Consider the following 17,447-nt stretch of genomic DNA (forward strand, 5'->3'; position numbering starts at 1 on the left):
ACCCTGGAGGGATGAGTCAGGGTCCAGCTCCCGCAGCAAGAAACAGTCACCAGCTGTGCCCTCCGGTGCCACTTCATTGCCGCCCAAAGGGTGCGGGGCACAGCCCCCAGCCCCACACAGCGATGCCACCCCGAGTCCCACAGTCCTGCTGGCACCGGGGGTGGCTGTGGGGCTATGCCCGGGGGACGAGGTTGGTGCGGAGGGGCAGCAGTGCCTCCACCCAGAGCCCAGGCTGCTGCAGCAGGCGGCCCCACACCCTGCGCTCCTCCGCCGTGGAGTCCATCCAGCCCACGGGCAGCCCATAGCTGCTCCCTGCAGAGACAGTGCCGGTGCCGGTGCCGGTGCCGCTGCCAGCGTCACCCTGCGGCTGCGGCTGTGCCACCCGGCAGCCGCCCTGCTGCCACGGGGCCACCCCACAGGTGCCCCAGCTCCCCGCTTCCCCCCCCACCCCTCACCTGTGCCCAGGCTGAGCCGGATGCCGCCCAGCTGGCGCTTGGAGAAGGCTTCGTGGTGCCAGAGGGTGAACTCGGCGCAGGCCTCGGCCAGGTCCTTGGCCTGGAAGCCGTCGTACACCATGGTGTGGTTGAAGAGGGGGTTCAGGCTCCTCCTCACCACCCGAGTCTTCTGCCGGCTCCCCTTGCTGTCGTCCGGCAGCACGTAGCTGGGGGGACACTGGGGTGAGGCAGGGGCTGGGCACCAGTGGCTCTGGGTGCCCCTCCCGGGTGCCCGCCTGCCTCTTACCACTGCACGAAGGCATCCACGGTGCCACCCTGCAGGGGGATGAGGCTCTGGGCGTCCTTCACCCAGATGTGCAGCTCCCCCGTGGGGGGCATCCCCCCACCTGCAGCAAGAGGGGTCAGGAGCCCACCCTGTGCCCAGGGACCCCAGGGGCTGGAGCCAGGGCAGCAGGCTGGGGGGAGAAGGGTGCTCGGGGTGCCCGTTTCACCCTGCCCCCTGTGTGCCATCCCTGCCCAGGCTCTGCAGGGGTCTCCGTGCAGGATCTCCTCTCACCTTCTGAGCCAGCAGGGATGAACTTCAGTGCCAGGTTGAGGTTGCCCCGGCTGGGGAGGCCGTCTGAGGAGATTGGTGTCTGGGGACGATGCAGAGGTTAGTGGGGGCGGGGGGTAGGGGGCACTGGGGATGGGGGCACTGGGGATGGGGGCACTGGGCACTCACCCGAGGCTGGAGGCTGAACCACTCAGGGCTGGTATTGGCCCAGTCCCAGGCACCCAGCGCGATCTCCACCTCCCCCAGGAAGAGATTCCTGCCCAGGCTGTCGTGGTGCCACACCGAGAGGTTCAGGGTCCGGCCCTGCAGGTCTCTCTTCTCCAGCTTGTACTGGTGGGGAGGGAACACAGGGCAGGGTGAGGCTGAAACCACTGCCACAGGTTGCCCGGGAAGGTCCTGGCTGCCTCCTCCCTGGAGGTGCTCAGGGCCAGGCTGAATGAGACCTTGAGCAGCCTGGGCTGATGGAGGTGTCCCTGCCCACGGTCGGGCCTTGGAGCTGGATGAGCTTTGAGGTCCCTCCCAACCCAACCCACTCCATGATTGTCCACCTCCCCCAGCACCCCCCCGGAGCAGGGTCAGCAACCTTGAGGGTCTCGTTGAAGATGGGGTCCAAGCTCCTCTTCCTCACCGCGGTCTTGCGCTTGCTGCGGTTGGACTTATCCGGCAGCAGGTAGGTCTTGATGTACCTGGCACCAAAGCACGAGGGGCATGCCATGGGTGCCAGCGGCCCGGGCACCGGCCGGGCACGGCTGGGCACTGCTGGGGCACTCACGGGTCCGAGCGCTGCTTCTTGGCCTCGGCCAGCTCTCGGCAGCGCAGGACATGGACCTGCAGCTCCTTCTGCGCCGGCTCATAGCGGAGCGAGAGCTGCACGCAGCCCCTGACGGCCACAGCGCCCAGCTCCGCCTCGCTGTACAGGCTGCGCAGGCTGCTGCTCAGCTGCGGGGCAGTGCCACAAGGTCAGGGGGCGCTGGGGAGGTGACCCCCATCCCCGAGCAGCCCCCCAGCCCCGTACCGTGGAGGAGCTGAGGCTGGAGACGGAGGAGCTGGTGGTGAGCAGGCTTGGGGGGACGTGGCCGTTCCGTGGGGACAGCCGCCCCGGGGAGCCCTCATCCACCTGGGGGGTCCCTGCCCCCTGGAAATGCGAAGGAAAAGGGGATCAGCACCGCCCCTACTTGGACCCCAATCCCGTGCAGCTTCATACAGCCCCATGGAGCCTTCCCCCCATCCCCATACACACACACATCCCCCTGCCGCCCCCCCCCCCCGCCCCCCCGAGTCCTACCTGCCCAGCATCAGGGCCACTGTGTGCAGATCTGAGCTCATCCTCCTCTTCCTCAGCGCTGGACGTACCAGAGGGGTTCCCACCTGCAGGGGCAGTGTATGGGTGGGGGGGGGGGTCCTGATGTAGCAGGGATGGAGGGGAGGGGTCTCTCTTTTTGACAAGAGGAAGCAGGATGGGGGCTGTGATGGGGGCTGGGGGGAGGTAGGAAGGTGGTAAGCAGTGCTGGGGGGCTCCAGTCCCCCGTGGATCGCAACAACACTGAGCCCCCCCCGACAGGTACCTGCTTGGGCTGGGTCCTGCTCCCTCGCTGCGCTGCCAGCTTGTCGCAGGGGCTGTGACACCGACGGCTCCTCCAGAGCTGGGGCTGTGGGGCTGGGCTGTGAGGCGGCACATGGGGTAGCAATGGGCACACTCCCGCCCCTCTCCAGCCCCTCGAGTCCCTGGGGCAGGGTGGGGACATCCCGGGGGACGTGCCCTGCCTCCCTCCCCACGCTGCAGGGTTTGGACCACACAGGAGGCTGGTGCCAGCGGCAGCACCCTCCTGGGCTGGCACTGCGGCTCTGGGGACACGCTTCAGGTTGTCCCAGGCTGTAGGCTGCTGCTGCCCGGCTGCCAGAGCCCAGCGCCGGGGTGCTGGGCAGCAGCTGCAGGCTCAGCCCCTGCCCCAGACACCAACCTGGGGCTCTGCAGCCGCCGGCGCCTCCTCCTCCGGAGCAGGGCTGCCAGGAGAGACCAGGATTGGTTACTCTGCCCAAGGCCCCAGGGCAACAGCACTCTGTGTGCCCAGAGCGCCGGGGTCTGGTCGGGCCACAGAAACCTCCGGGGTGGTGGACAGACGGACACCAGAGGAGGGGACAGACAGCAGGATGGTGGATAGATGCCAGGACAGGGCAGCTCTGGCTGCGCCATAGCCCTCCTGCTGGGCTCTGCTCTACCATCCCTACCTCCAGCTCCCCCTGGGCACCCCAGGGCTGTGCCACCCCCCATAGGGTGCCCATAAGAGGTGCCCTGAGGCACCCCTGGGGTAAGAATTCCCCCCACGCCCCCTCACCTCTCCTCTGGCTCCGTCACACCCTCCTCATCCTCCTTCTCCTCTGCCAGCGGCTCACCGATGGCCTCCAGCTCGCCCAGGCTGTGCCCATCCACGTGCCCTGCTCCTGGGCGCATCAGGGAGCTCAGCAGGCGGAGCCCCGGCCCGCGGCAGCCCTGCAGCCCTCTGCCCATCCCTTGCCCACCTCGGGGTCTCCTCCTGCGGCGGATGGAGGCTCGCACGAGGTCGGAGCCCAGGTGGTGCCGGTGGCGCTGGGCGCGGGCATCGCAGAACCACTCCCCGGTGAGGGTCCTCAGCCGCGCCGGGTCCGACACCGACTTGCGGAGCTGGCTGGTGGCAGGAGGGTGGCACTGGGACCCCTGGCCCCGGGGCTGCCATCGGTAACTGCACCTCTGTCCCCACCACCAGGTGGCTGCTGGGGCCACCGCGGCTGGCCCTGGTGTCACCCACCCCGGGGCAGGGCTCCGGCAGGGCTCAGTGGTGTCCCCCCGCCCGCGACAACGGGGACCCCCGGGCTGGCTGCTCTGTTCCCAGAGGGTGACGCACCCCAGGCTGGCTGCTCCTGGGGGGCTCAGGCTGTCCCCACAGGGTGGCCCTGGGCAGGGGACCCCCCGCTGACCTGATGCGCCCCTCCTCGCGCCGCCGCAGCTGCCAGTCTCGCCGCAGCACCTCCAGGATCGCTCTCCGCTCCTCCTCCGTCAGGAAGCTCAGGTCCAGCAGCGCCTCGGGCCCCAGCTCCAGCGCCATGGCAGGGCCGGGGGGCACTGCGGGGGCAGCCGGAGGTGCTGGCCGAGAAGCAGGGGGGTGCTGCCGGCGGGGCTCAGCGTGCCGGGCATGCACCAGCGATGCCAGCATCTGGAGAGAGACCTTGGGGCTGCTTTGAGGTGGGAATCATCCTGACCCTCTGCGAGGACACGAAGAGAGAGCTCAGTGTGCTCACTGCCCCCCCCCCCGCCCCCCAGAACACCCCCAGGGCCCCCCACGGGGCCAAACCAAGGGGTGCAATGGTGCCAAGGGAAGGAGCATGGGCAGGCTCAGGGCACTCCTGCTGCCCAGCCCCACTGCCGGCCCTGTGCCAGGGCCAGCCCTGCCCCTGCCAGGATCCTGCCTGCAGCCCATGTTTGCAGAGGCTGTTTGCCCAGGGCAGGCCCTGCCCCTGCCAGCTTTCCCACGGCGCTCCTCAGGTGCCCCCACGCCAGGGAGGGTGGCAGAAGTCAGCTTGGCTGCCCCCCCTGAATGGCTGAGACCAAACCAGGCTGAGACCATGCTCAGCTCCGCACAGCTGCCAGGGCAGAGGGTGCCACAGGGGCTCTTGCCCCACTTCCTGGCATTGCCTCATCAGTGCCCTTCCCGGGCCCAGCACTGGCAAAGTGCTGCCTGGCGTTGGGTGCTGAGGGCAGGAAATTGCAACAGCCGTGGGGCAGGATCAGTCCTGCCCCCCCCCGCCCCCCAGCCACCCCCCCAAGATGTGGGCACCAGCACAGCCGTGCCAAGTGTGCACTCTGACCCTGGCCCACAGGTGACTGTGTCCCAGCCTTGGGCAGGGGGCACTCAGACATCCCCAACTGGGGACCCCCACCCAGGACTCAGCGCAGGGTCCAAGGTGGTAGCTGTGCTGAGCTCCAACCCCCTCCCCCCCCCATAACCCCCCTCCAAGCCGGCACCAGGGACCCCCCCACATCATGCACTGGGCACTCCCCACACCACCTGTGTGCCCCCCTCCCAGCACCCCACTCCCAGGGGAGCCTGTGGCACCCAGCAGCACCCTGCCGCCAGCCAGGTCACCCCAGGGCTGGGTGGGGGGCTCCAGGCACACGTCCTGGCTGTGACCGGGGCTGGGGGGTCGGGGGGGGGTCACGTACCAGCTGCCGCCGGGGCCGGGGCGATGCTCTCGCTGCCTCCTCACCGCAGCCTGCTCGTATCCTGTTTACCGATGCCACACGCCGCGGGGGGAGGTTGTGTTGGTGTCCCCCACCCCGGAACGGAGCCAGCACCCAAAGCGGACCCCCACGTCTGGCCCAGACGCTGTCGCGGTTCCACGGGGACCCCACGGGGGCCTCGGCGGGTGGGCGCCGACAAGCACCCAGGCCCCGCGCCCGCCGGCGTGCAGCGGGGTGCTGGCTCCTGGCTCCCCCCCAAGCCTGTACAAGGGAGCAGTCAAACCAGTTCAACCTCCCCAGGCAGCCGCAGCTGCGGGGGTGCCGCCCCCCCCGCGCCCTGTGAGCAGCTGCGATGGGGCAGGGGAGGAGACGGGCAGGGCAGACTCCCCCCACCCAGCTCCCTTCGCGCAGACCCCTGGGGACCGACAGGTCGCAGCGACTCGCAGCACAGCCCAGGGCTGCCCCCCCCCGGCACCCCCAACCCTCCTGCCAGCACCGGGACCCTGCAACCCACGGCCGTGGCCTCAGACCCCGGCCGGCTCAGGGCCCCGGCACAGCGTGGGGTCAATAAAAGCCACCAGAGAAAGTGGGGGCCCGGAGCGCCCCCCCCCCCTCCCCCGAGTAGGGAGCAGAGCTGGAGGGGGGCTCCAGTCCCCCAAGTAAAGCGAGAGGAGGCAGACCCCCCAACCCCCCACCCCATGGCGCTGGTGTCAGTAGCTGGGGGGGCAGCCCTACGGCCACCCTTACCTGCCCGGGACTGCGAGTGGGGGGTCCCAGTGGCTCGCCCCCCCCCCCCCCCAGCACCCTACAGGGCCCCTGGTGGCGGTGGGTGGCTCCTGGACCCCACCCTGGGCTGGGTGCTGGAGCCTGGGGCTGAGCCGAGCGCAGGCGGCAGGAAAGCAGGGACCGGAGCGGCGGCGGCCGCCGGACGGGACGGGGCGGCACCGGGCTGAGCCGAGCCGAGCCGAGCCGGGCAGAGCCGAGCCGGGCTGAGCCGAGCCGGGCAGAGCCGAGCCGGGCTGAGCCGAGCCGAGCCGAGCCGGGCAGAGCCGAGCCGGGCAGAGCCGAGCCGGGCTGAGCCGAGCCGGGCAGAGCCGAGCCGAGCCGAGCCGGGCAGAGCCGAGCCGGGCAGAGCCGAGCCGAGCCGGGAGGTGCCAGCCGGCCTGGGAAGGGGTGGTGCAGAGGGAAAGCACCTCAGGACCCCCAAGCTTGGTGGAGTTCAAACCCAAGGGTGTGAGGGTGGGGATGGGGTGGGACCCCGGGGGTGGGGACTCCACCACAGTCCCCATGGGAGCCCCCTCCCGTCCCCATGGGACCCCCCTCTCCATGCTGGGACGCCCACCGAGTTCTCACCCAGGTGTCTGGGGCAGGATGTGGCCTCAGAGTGCTTTATCCGGAGCAGCTCTGCAAGAGCTCCTGGGCTGCGCTGGGGGGGGGGAGCAGGAAACCCGCAGCACCCTGCAGCCCCCACCCCAACCTCAGCGGCTCAGCGTGGGGCAGCCCCTGGGGCACTACCCAGGGTACCCCCAGCCCCATGGCTCCCACCCCTTGGGGCTGCCCTCAGCCCCTGCCCCGCGGGTCTCCCCCAGCCCCACATTCCCTATCCCCCAGCCCCCTCCCAGCACAGGGTGAGCACAGCATGGGGCAGCCCCTGGGGAGGAGTTCTCCTTGCAGAGGCCCCGGAGGGAGCCAGGCAGCTGCGAGGAGCTGCAGTCCAGCTCCAGCCCCCTCTGGAAGGGGCATCGAGGGACAATCCTTCCCCCTCTGTGCCCTGGGTGCTGGCAGCACCCCATGGCGGCACAGAACTGGTTCTGCCTCATTGCTGTGCTGGCAGTGGGGAGGGAGTGGGGGCCAGGAGCAAGTCCTGTCCTGCTCCCCAGTCCTGCTCCCCCCCAGGGACTGGTTCTGCAGGAGGTGCAGGTGAGCCTGGCTCTTCCTGCAGGGCACTGAGGCACGCAGCAGCAGCAGCAGCTCAGCCACCAGTGGGTTTGCTGCTGGGCCTCTGGCTGCCCCCTCCCTGGAGATGTTCAAGGCTGCTTGAATGAGGCCTTGAGCAGCCTGGGCTGGGGGAGATGTCCCTGCCCATGGCAGGGAGGTGGAACTGGCTGAGCTTTAAGGTCCCTTCCAGCCCAACCCGTTCCACGGATCTCAGGAGCAGGCAGAGGCTCTGGGACCAGCAAGGGGCAGGAGCAGACAGAGCTCCTTCCCCTCCCCGAGACCCCTGGCAGCTCCCCAGCTTCACCACCCAGCACTGGGAGCCTGCAAACGCTTCCCACGCTGTGGCACTTGGGTCTCTCCTGCCCCCCAGCCCCCTCCGAGGGCTGCAAACAGGGCAAGGCCCCGCAGCAGAGCAGCGACCACCAAGGAGCAGCTGCGGGAGCCCGAGGCGGCCCCGGGGCTGGGGTGGGAAACGGCGACCCTGCCCCCGGCGGCGAGGAGGGAAGAGGCTGAGCTCGGAGCTGTGGCACCTGCAGACATCCACAGCACTGCGTTTATTTCCCCTCCCCTCGGGAGCAGGGACCCACAGAAGCAGTTGAAATATTTACAGAGCAGCCCAGCGCCCCGCGGGGAGGGAGGAGGGCAAAGGGTGAGGGGAGCCAGGGCTCGGCCCCGCCGGGCTCTGCGGGACCGCCCGGGGCTGGCACCGGGCAGGACGGAGGAAACCTTCGGTGCGGCAGAGAGAGGGCAGCGGGGAGCAGCCGGTGCCGAGAGGAAGGAAGCTGCAAGGGGAGGACATCCCTCACCCCCCCGCGGCTGCCTCCCACCCCAGCAGGAAGCTGCCAGCTCCCCGCAGAGCCCTGCACTGCTGGGGGCTCTCTGCACCCCCCAGCGCTGGGCTGGTGCTGCAGGAGAGCAGGAGGAGCAGGGGTGGCACCAGCCCAGCCCCAGCCCTGCAGCCCCAGCCCCTGCAGCGGCACTCTCCTGCTGGCCACACTTGCTGTGGGCAGCCAGGGCCCTCCTGGCCCTCCGTGGGTGGGGGCTGGTGGGCTCAGCACCACCCCAGCAGCCCTGCTCCAGCCCACCACGAGGCCATCTGGCTGCTCCAGGAGTGCCTTTGAAGCCCAGCTCTGGTAGGAAGTGTGAGGAGCTCTGCAGATCCTCGGGGTGGGGAATGGCACTCAGCAGGTCCTCAGGAGTCCCAGGAGGAGGCCTGTGGCCAGCAGCTCCAAGTCTCTGCTTTGGCAACGTTGCTGGGGAAGCACTGAGCAGAGGCAGGAGACAGCCCCAGCAGTCTCCAGGTTATTGCTGCTGCCCACCACAGGCTGGCTGCAGCCCCAGGCCAGGGGCTCCCAGCACATCCTTGGCAGGTCAGAGAGTCAGTCAGGAGGAGAGGCAGAAGGACCAAGCCCTGCTGTTAGCCAGGGGCTGGGTGGAGGCAGCAGCTCAGAGACATCAACCTCTCAGCAGCAGCTTCTCTTTGATCAGGATCCTGGCTCCCTAACCAGTCCTGGGCCCAGCAGCCTCCAGCCTGCTCCACAGGCTTGAGAAGGCTGCAGAGAGCAGACAGCGAGGAGTGGTTGGGCTCCAGGCAGACAGGAAGGGTGCTGAGCCCTGCACTCCTCCACCCAGCCCGGGAAGGGCAGCACCAGAGCAGGAAGGCAGCTGGGAGAGAGGAGAGCCTGGAGGGGCTGCTGAAGAGGGCCCAAGGAAAGGCAGAAACTGAGGGGCTCAGGAGGAGTCTCCAACCCCTATTGCTAAAGGAGTCTGGGAGGTGGGAGAGGAGGAGCAGGCACATGGCAGACAGGTCTGAGGGCCAGGGGGGCACTGAAGGAGCCTGCCAGCCACAGGAAGCCACTGGGCCAGCAGGCCATGGGGAAGAGCTTTTGTGCTGGCCACAGGCACTGCCTGAGGCTGGAAGCCAGCAGGCAGCAGAGCCAGGAGCTGCTGCCCCCAGGCATGTGGGAAGCTGCTCTCCCTCTGCAGGCAGAGGGGCTCTGCTCAGCTGCACTCAACCCTGCAGCCACAGCAGCTGTGAAAGCCAAGGACTCAGAGCCCCCCAGAGAGCAGCAGCTGCAGGCCAGAGCCTCAGCCAGCAGAGCCCTGGGCCCCTGGGTCCTGGCCAAAGCCACTTCCTGCCTGGCACTGGGGAACAACCCAGCCCCAGCTCCCAGCCCGGGGCTCAGGAGGGCCAGCAGCCCCCAGTGCTCCCAGCCCAGCCCTGCTGACATCAAAGCCACTCCTGCCAGGAGCTTCTCCCCAGATGAGCTCTTCAAAGCACCTCCAGGAAGCAGGCAGCCCCCTGCAGGCAGCTGCCAAGCCAGGCAGAGCCCAACTGGGACACAGAAACTTCCCAGCCCCTCCACCTCTGCTGCCTACACCGAGCCCAAGGGCCAGGTGCTGCTCCCAGGTGCTGCTCCCAAAGCCCCAAAGCCTCTTGCTCCACAACCAGGGACCTGCTGCTGCCCCCAGCCCCCCAGCAGCACACCAAGATCAAAGGCAGGCAGGAGGCTCCTGAGCAGCCAACCACAGCTTTGGAGACTCAGAAGCAGGGGGAGAAGCCTGGGAGCTGCCTTTTGTCTGGCACAAGCTAAAAGGGACTGAGCAGCAGACTCCCAGCTCCACAGCAGGCTCCTGCAAGCCTGCAGCCTGCCCTGAGCCAGGCCCACAGCAGCTGAGGACTTTCCTGCCCCTCTGAGCTCCCCAGCAGGACCAAGCAGCTTTGCCCTGCCACAGAGCTGCTCCTCTGCACATCTCCTCAAGGAGGGTTCTGCCATCAGCACCTTCCTGTCCCTCCCAGGGGGACCAGCAGCAGCTGCTGTGGCACCCTGCACCCTCAGGAGCAACCTCAGAGCTCCACTTGGAAACCTGTGGCAGGGAAACAGCAACTCCTGCCTGGAGAGCTGAGGCAGCAGCTGCTGGAGCCTGCCAGAAGGGAGCAGACATCAGAGAGAACCTCACCAAGTGCCTCTGCTCACCTCCTGAGGCAGGGGGCAGGGTTTGCCTTGTGGCTCCTCACTCAGCACTGACAGCAAAGGCTCTCTCTCTCCTCTCCTGCCCTCTCCTCTCCTCTCCTGCCCTCTCCTCTCCTCTCCTGCCCTCTCCTCTCCTCTCCCCAGCCTGCAGGGAGGGCAAAGGCTCAGGGAGCCAGCAGGAGGCTGCAGGAGCCCTGCCACAGGGAGACACCACCGACAGAACAGGAACAGAAGGAAAAGAAGCCACTTCCAGGACACAAAGATGAGCTGCTACAATGGAGTGGAGTTGCCACCTCGCCCAGGCCCTGCCTGGCAGTGCCCTGTCTGCAGCTGGCTCAGCCCCCGGGGGCTCCGCGCTGCCATCACCGCAGGCGCAGGGTGAGGACCACCGTCAGGATCGCCCCCAGGAGGAGCACAAAGGGCAGCCAGGTCTTCACAAACCCTCCTATGCTGCAAGACACAAGAGAGGGGAAGGCTCTGAACCCCAGAAATCCGCAGAGAAAACTCAGAGACCTCCCCTGAGCAGGGAAGGCTCCGTGGGGCAGCCCCAGGGGCATCTCCTGCCCAGGCAGGGGCAGCTGAGGTGGGCACAGAGAGCCCCTCCTGGGGAGCACAGCCCAGGGGGCCCCTCCCCACTGGGGCTGCAGCCTGGCCAGCTCTGATGTGAGCAGGATCCGAGAGAAGGAAGAAAATGTGCAGGCCTTGGAGCCAGGCCAGCTCCTGACCTTGTGTCCTGGCCTGCCCCAGGCAAGGGGCAGCAAGAGAAGGACCTCTGCTTCAGCTCCCATGGCCCAGCAGCAGCTGCTGCAGCCCACTGAGGCCTCTCAGACCTTTCCAGGAGCACTCACCAGCCACAGACACCCAGAGCCTGGGGGGAAGATGTTCCCAGGCTCCTGGGAACCTTCTCAATGCTCAGCAAGAGCTAAAGGCTGGGGGGCAAGAGGCTGGGGCCAGGCTCTGCTCAGTGGTGCCCAGGGGCAGTGAGCACAGACTGGAGCCCAGGAGGAGAAAGTTCTTTGTTGTGAGGCTGCTGGAGGCCTGGAGCAGGCTGCCCAGAGAGGCTGTGGAGTCTCCTCTGGAGAGCTTCCAACCCCCCCTGGGCACTGTGCCCCTGGGCAGGCTGCTGGGGGAGCCCTGCTGCAGCAGGGGGGTGATCCTCAGGGGTCCCTTCCAGCCCCCCCTGCTGGGACACTCCAGAGGACAGGCTGAAGCTCCAGAGGAGCAGGAGGAACAGCAGCAGCAGGGGCTGGGCTGCTCCTCAGCTCACCTTACATACTTGCCATGGAGCAGGGAGCAGAAGCAGAGCTTCACCATGTTCCAGGAGGTGCTGTTGTCATACCTCATCAGGTTCAAGGCCAGGGCCACGTGGGAGTGGCAATTGTCACAGCAGAGGTTGTGCTGCAACACAGAGAGGGGCAGCAGGTCAGAGCCCCTGCTCTGGAGGCTCCCTGGCTCTGCAGCCTGTGCAGCAGGGCCCCAAGGCAGGCAGGGGCAGGGGCTGCTGCAGGCAGGGGCAGGGGCAGGGGCTGCTGCAGGCAGGGGCAGGGGCTGCTGCAGGCAGGGGCAGGGGCTGCTGCAGGCAGGGGCAGGGGCAGGGGCAGGCAGGGGCAGGGGCAGGCAGGGGCAGGGGCTGCTGCAGGCAGGGGCAGGGGCTGCTGCAGGCAGGGGCAGGGGCTGCTGCAGGCAGGGGCAGGGGCAGGGGCAGGGGCAGGGGCTGCTGCAGGCAGGGGCAGGGGCTGCTGCAGGCAGGGGCAGGGGCTGCTGCAGGCAGGGCCAGGGGCAGGGGCAGGCAGGGCCAGGCCCTACCATGCGGTGCTTGTACTCCTCGGAGGCGTCGTGCACTGCCGTGTCCCAGGCGTGGGCTCCAGGGCAGCCAACCTTGCTGGGGTCCAGCTTCCAGTACCTGAGGGCAGAGCAGGCCCTGGCACCACTGCTGCCACCCACAGCCTCCTGCTCCCCCCAGCAGGAAGGCCTTCCAGGACTCAGAGAGCTGCACCACCTCTGGGGCCCAGAGCTGAGCTCTGAGAGACAGATCCCTGCTGCTGAGGGCAGCACCCAGGGCCCAGCACCCAGGGCCCAGCACCCCGGGGCCCAGCACCTGCAGAGCTCAGGGGCAGGGACAAAGCCCTGAGCTGCTCTCCTGTCATGTGAAACCTTCTGCCCATTCAAAGTGTGAATCTGATCTGACACACAGCCCCCAGGCCCCCACCTCCTCCCCCCAGCAAGTGGCTAAGAGGGCAGCAGTGCTGCCAGCTCCTCAGCACAGCCCAGCCAGTGCCCACCTGGAGCTCTTGTGCCTCCCCACCCCACCAGGGGATTCCTTGCAGTGGTTTAAACCTTTCCTTAACCAAGGCTGCCCACAGCTTCTGGGAAGGTCCAACTGAACCTGGGCTGCTGAGCAGCAGGGAGCCAGGAGCCAAGCCCTGGAGCCAGAGCCCCTCCAAGGCAGCAGCTGTGCAGCCCCAGCAGTGCAGCCCCTTGCAGGCAGGCCAGAGGCTGGCAGGGCACTCACTTCACTGGCTTCCCAAAGGCCATGTTGTCTTCCTGCAAGAAAGGACAAACTCCTCAGGAGGGTGACCCCAGGCAGCACCCAGCACAAGCCTCTGCTGAAGGCCTCTCAGCCCCCCAGGGCTGCCCCAGAGCTGCCCCAGAGCTGCCCCAGTGCCCCACAGCCCCCAGGCCCCAATCAGGTTCCTGTGTCAGCATTCAGACTCCAAAGCTTTCATGGCCCTGCTGCAGGAGGGGGCCAGGGTGAGACCCACATGGGCTCAATACCTTCCCCCCCTTCACTCAGGGCTGGAGCTGTCTCAGTCTGTTAAGAGCATTAATTACCCCAAATGAAAACTCCTTTACCTCTGAGTTCCACCAGGCCTGAGCAGCTCAGAGGCCTAGGATGGACCTGGTGCTAAAGGGCAGCCTCTGCTACTTAGAATGCAGAGGAAGCAGGCCCCAAATCCCAGCTGGCAGCCTGCACCACAGGAGCTCTTCCCCTCCCCTGTCCCTCACAGCCCACAGCCAAGCTCCCCTGCACAGCAGCCCAGGGGCCCTGAGCTCCAGGAGCAGCTGCAGCAGAGCTCGGAGCTGCCAAGGCAGAGGATGGCTCAGCAGGGAAGCTGCAAACCTGGCACGGCCCTGGCACGGCACAGCCCCTGCCCCCGGCTCGGCACGGGCACGGCTCAGCACGGCACGGCCCCTGCCCCCGGCACGGCTCAGCACGGCTCGGCACGGCCCCGGCTCGGCACAGCCCCTGCCCCCGGCACGGCACGGGCACGGCTCAGCACGGCACGGTCCCTGCCCCCGGCACGGGCACGGCTCAGCACGGCCCCGGCACGGGCACAGCCCCTGCCCCCGGCTCGGCACGGCCCCGGCACGGCTCGGCACAGCCCCTGCCCCCGGCTCGGCACAGCCCCTGCCCCCGGCTCGGCACAGCCCCTGCCCCCGGCTCGGCACAGCCCCTGCCCCCGGCTCGGCACAGCCCCTGCCCCCGGCACGGCTCGGCACGGCCCCTGCCCCCGGCACGGCTCGGCACGGCCCCTGCCCCCCGGCACGGCTCAGCACGGCTCGGCACGGCTCAGCCCGGCTCAGCCCCGGCCCCACTCACCGAGACGAAGTAGGGCCCGGCGAAGTCGCGGATGACGCCGCCGGAGGTGCAGATGCCCATGTGGCCGATGATGGGGCACAGCCACCTGGCAGGGCACAGAGCGGAGGCTGAGCTGCCCGCCCCGGGCACAGGCAGCGCCTGCAGGCTGCGGGGCAGCGACTGCGCTGGGGCCACACCTCCGGCCCCGGGCTCAGCGCTGGGCTCCTCGCCCCCAGGACACCGAGGGGCAGGGAGGGGCTGGGGAGGAGCAGCTGAGGGGCTGGGGGTGCTCAGCCTGGAGCAGAGGAGGCTGAGGGAGACCTCACTGCTCTCTGCAGCTCTCTGAGAGGAGGCTGGGGGCAGGGGGGGTTGGGCTCTGCTCCCAAGGGACAGGGGGAGAGGGAATGGCCTCAGGCTGCCCCAGGGCAGGTTTGGGTTGGCCATGAGGAACAATTTCTTCCCCAGCAGGGTTGTCCAGGCCTGGCCCAGGCTGCCCAGGGCAGTGGTGGAGTTTCTCATCCCTGGAGGGGTTTCAGAGCCCTGGAGCTGTGGTGCTGAGGCCAAGGGGTGGAGGTGCCCTGGCAGTGCTGGGGCAAGGGCTGGGTGAGCTTGGGAAGGTCTTTTGCAACCTAAACGATTCCATGGCTCAGAGCTGGAGCAGCTGGCTCAGATCCTGGAGCCTGACCCCCCAGAGGAGTGAGAGCTGACACAGCCAGGCTGGTGGAAATCTTAAGCAATCAAAACGGAGAAGAGGCAAAAATCAAAGCAGGGAGCCTGCAGCTTCCCCTCTGAGCCTTGGTGCCGCTCCTGCTCCCGGCCCTGGCCACACCGCACCTTCTGCCTGGCCTCAGCAAACATCTCCTGATGTCAACTGGGGAGGAGGAGGAAGGCACAGGACTGAGGCTCTGAGCTCCCAGGCTCAGCCCCAAAGCCACACCTTGCAGCTTTTGCTGTTCCCAGCAGCAGCAGCAGCACACGCTGAAGCTTACCCCTGGCCGAGGAGGCTGGGAGGGCAAACGGACTTCTCGCTCATGCCCGGCGAGGCGCAGAGGCGCTGCTCGGGGCGGGAGGGGCTCCAAGAGCCCCGCAAGGCTTCCCAGGCCTCCCTGGATCCCCTCCCCGCCCGCTCCTGGCAGGCACAAGCCCTGGCTCCGCGCGGCTCGCCCCACACCGGCGCCCCCGCCGCGGGGAGAGGAGAGCCCTGCCCCGGGCACAGGATCTCAGCGGGGCCCCACAGCGGCCCCGGTTCCCCGCCCCAAAGGCGGCCAGCAGCCCGCGAGGGCGGAGCAGCCCCCGGCCCCCCGCAGCGGGCCGGGCCCCGGCGAGAGGCGCTCGGAGCTCCGGGCCGGGCCCCTCCGCAGCAGCCAGGCGCGGGCCGGGCCGGGCGCCGCCGGGGCCCGCACTCACGTCAGGACGGGGATCGGGGTCCACACCACGCAGTAGGGGAAGCGGCCGCGCTCAGCGTCCAGCCCGGCGCCGCCGCCGCCATTGAACTGCTTCATCTTGGCCTCCGCTTCCGCCATCGCCGGGCCCGCCCCCTGCGCGCGGCGCGCTGCGTCACTTCCTGGAGACCGCCCTCACTTCCGGCCGCGGCGGTAACCAGGAAGCGCGCGCCCGCCCGCGCGGCCCAGCGCCCCGCCCCGCGGCCCCCGGCTGGGCTCCGCTGCGCTCCGCTCCGGCGAGGCTGCCCCAGCTCTGCGCCTCCCTGCTGCGGGTCTCGGCAGCCGGCTGCCCACTCTCGCCTTTCCCGGGCTCTGCCAGCCGCTCCCCCAGGCAGAGCCCCTCGGGGAAGGGCAAAAGCGCCGAGGGCAGAATTGAGCATCCCCCTGCGCCGCCCGGGAGCTGCAAGGGAGCAGCAGTTACAGAGGGAGCGTTGGGTCAGAACAGCAACTGCTTCATGGGGAAGCTCCAACTCACAGCACCGGAAAGCTGAAGAAGGAATTAAACTTATTCCACATTTCCACTCCCCCCAACACACAGAGGGACAAGTGCTGCACTGGTGGAGGGAGCTGCAGCCCCAGCCCAGCCCAGCCGCCCCAGCCCCAGCCCAGCCCAGCCCCAGCCCAGCCCCAGCCCCAGCCGCCCCAGCCCCAGCCCAGCCCAGCCCAGCCCCAGCCCAGCCCAGCCCCAGCCCAGCCCCAGCCCAGCCCAGCCCCAGCCCAGCCCCAGCCCCAGCCGCCCCAGCCCCAGCCCAGCCCCAGCCCAGCCCAGCCGCCCCAGCCCAGCAGCCCCAGCCCCAGCCCAGCCGCCCCAGCCCAGCCCAGCAGCCCCAGCCCAGCAGCCCCAACCCCAGCCCAGCCCCAGCCCCAGCCCCAGCCCAGCCGCCCCAGCCCAGCCCAGCAGCCCCAGCCCCAGCCCAGCCCAGCAGCCCCAGCCCAGCAGCCCCAACCCCAGCCCCAGCCCAGCAGCCCCAACCCCAGCCCAGCCCAGCAGCCCCAACCCCAGCCCAGCCCAGCAGCCCCAGCCCAGCCCAGCCGCCCCAGCCCAGCCCAGCCGCCCCAGCCCAGCCGCCCCAGCCCAGCCCAGCAGCCCCAGCCCAGCCCAGCCCAGCAGCCCCAGCCCAGCAGCCCCAGCCCAGCCCCAGCCCAGCCCAGCAGCCCCAGCCCAGCCCAGCAGCCCCAGCCCAGCAGCCCCAGCCCAGCCGCCCCAGCCCAGCCCCAGCCCAGCCGCCCCAGCCCAGCCCCAGCCCAACAGCTCCAGCCCAACAGCTCCAGCCCAACAGCCCCAAGCCCAGCCCAGCCCAGCCCCAGCCCAGCCGCCCCAGCCCAGCCCCAGCCCAACAGCTCCAGCCCAACAGCTCCAGCCCAACAGCCCCAAGCCCAGCCCAGCCCAGCCCCAGCCCAGCAGCCCCAGCCCAGCCCCAGCCCAGCAGCCCCAGCCCAGGCTCTGCCCCCAGGGTGCTGAAGAGCTGCCAGGTGTCCAGCTCCCCCTGTCCCCCTCCTGGCATCCTTCCACCCTGCCCTCACCAACTGCTCATTTCCTCCTCACACCCACACCTCAGGGCCTGCAGCTAGCAGAGCTCTGCAGCACCCCGAGCAGGCTGCTGGGGGGTTGCTAATGAGAGCCTTGGCCTCCTCCCCCAGGTGCCTCTGCTCCTCCTCTGGTGCAGCTCAGGTGCTGGAGCGCTGCAGATGGTGGCAGCCACCTCCCAACCCCCAGCACAAACCTGCAGCTCCCACCCAGCAGCCCCATTTGCCACTGGCCTTTCCCTCCTCCAGCAGAGCCTTCTCTCTGCTTCCTGCCTCCCAGTGCCTGCCTCTGCTCAGTGAATCCAGCCTCCCACCCTGCTCATCCCATTGCCTCTCCTGGGGCCAGCACTTGCCCCCTCCCTGCACTGCACATGCACTGACCGCTGCCTTCTGAGCCTCCAGAGCTCCTGCAGCACGTTCTGGGACAGCCCCTCAGGGATGCTGCGAGGCCTGGGGGTGGAGGCAGAGCCTCCACAGGGTGCTGAGGCTGAGCAGCTCCACACTGAGCAAGAGCCTGAGGCTGAGCTCCTGTGAGAGAATCCAGAGAGCAGCCCAAGAGAGGAGAGAAAGCCCTGGGGACAGGGAGACCGGAGAGCAAAGCCCTGCCTGCTGCCTCGGCGCTTCCTGCTGTGGCCCTGGGGAGGGAAGCTGCCTGCAGAGCTCCTGTTTCACCTTCCCCTCTTTGCTCCACAAAGGAAAATCCTTGCATTGATCTGCTCCTGGCTCAGGCAGCTACCAGAGATGGGTAAAGATCCATGGGC

At 68.9% G+C, this 17,447-nt stretch overlaps 2 protein-coding genes across 4 annotated transcripts; both read right to left on the bottom strand.

The window, feature by feature from the left end:
- Window positions 1-54: 54 nt before the first annotated feature.
- Window positions 55-5,485, bottom strand: SYTL1 (synaptotagmin like 1). 2 transcript variants are annotated; one of them, XM_068159048.1, is made up of 15 exons: window positions 5,207-5,485; window positions 3,964-4,248; window positions 3,529-3,674; window positions 3,345-3,444; window positions 2,970-3,012; window positions 2,574-2,670; window positions 2,294-2,376; window positions 2,024-2,143; window positions 1,781-1,947; window positions 1,592-1,694; window positions 1,177-1,338; window positions 1,012-1,090; window positions 742-841; window positions 456-661; window positions 55-312 (listed from the first exon to the last, which is right to left on the bottom strand). In XM_068159048.1, the coding sequence occupies exons 2-15, from the start codon at window positions 4,197-4,199 to the stop codon at window positions 173-175; spliced, it is 1,782 nt and encodes a 593-aa protein (XP_068015149.1). In that variant the 5' UTR covers window positions 4,200-4,248; window positions 5,207-5,485; the 3' UTR covers window positions 55-172. The 2 variants fall into 2 exon arrangements, with proteins under 2 accessions (XP_068015149.1, XP_068015148.1); XM_068159047.1 differs by having other exon boundaries at window positions 3,345-3,450.
- Window positions 5,486-7,684: 2,199 nt separating this feature from the next.
- On the bottom strand, window positions 7,685-15,286 carry TMEM222 (transmembrane protein 222). 2 transcript variants are annotated; one of them, XM_068159104.1, is made up of 6 exons: window positions 15,125-15,286; window positions 13,739-13,823; window positions 12,650-12,681; window positions 11,944-12,040; window positions 11,414-11,535; window positions 7,685-10,587 (listed from the first exon to the last, which is right to left on the bottom strand). In XM_068159104.1, exons 1-6 carry the CDS (start codon window positions 15,238-15,240, stop codon window positions 10,500-10,502), a joined length of 540 nt encoding a protein of 179 aa, XP_068015205.1. In that variant the 5' UTR covers window positions 15,241-15,286; the 3' UTR covers window positions 7,685-10,499. The 2 variants fall into 2 exon arrangements, with proteins under 2 accessions (XP_068015205.1, XP_068015204.1); XM_068159103.1 differs by having other exon boundaries at window positions 11,405-11,535; window positions 15,125-15,275.
- Window positions 15,287-17,447: the final 2,161 nt, after the last annotated feature.

This window comes from Melanerpes formicivorus, unplaced genomic scaffold, assembly GCF_026170545.1.
Source record: "Melanerpes formicivorus ecotype bairdi unplaced genomic scaffold, bMelFor1.0.p_v2 SCAF_45, whole genome shotgun sequence".
In the NCBI taxonomy this organism is placed as follows: domain Eukaryota; kingdom Metazoa; phylum Chordata; class Aves; order Piciformes; family Picidae; genus Melanerpes; species Melanerpes formicivorus.

Bases quoted from the DNA above. Each gene is read 5' to 3' on its own strand.
- TMEM222 (XM_068159103.1), bottom strand. From the start codon at position 15,240: ATGGCGGAAGCGGAGGCCAAGATGAAGCAGTTCAATGGCGGCGGCGGC. The intron at 12,682-13,738 runs GTGAGTGGGGCC...CCTTTCTTGCAG, and splicing joins CCGGGCCCTACTTCGTCTCG to GAAGACAACATGGCCTTTGG. The intron at 12,041-12,649 runs GTGAGTGCCCTG...CTCTGCCCTCAG, and splicing joins GCCTTTGGGAAGCCAGTGAA to GTACTGGAAGCTGGACCCCA.
- SYTL1 (XM_068159047.1), bottom strand. From the start codon at position 4,199: ATGCTGGCATCGCTGGTGCATGCCCGGCACGCTGAGCCCCGCCGGCAG. The intron at 2,671-2,969 runs GTTGGTGTCTGG...GCCGCCTCACAG, and splicing joins CGGCGGCTGCAGAGCCCCAG to CCCAGCCCCACAGCCCCAGC. The intron at 313-455 runs GTGAGGGGTGGG...CTGTCTCTGCAG, and splicing joins CCGGCTCAGCCTGGGCACAG to GGAGCAGCTATGGGCTGCCC.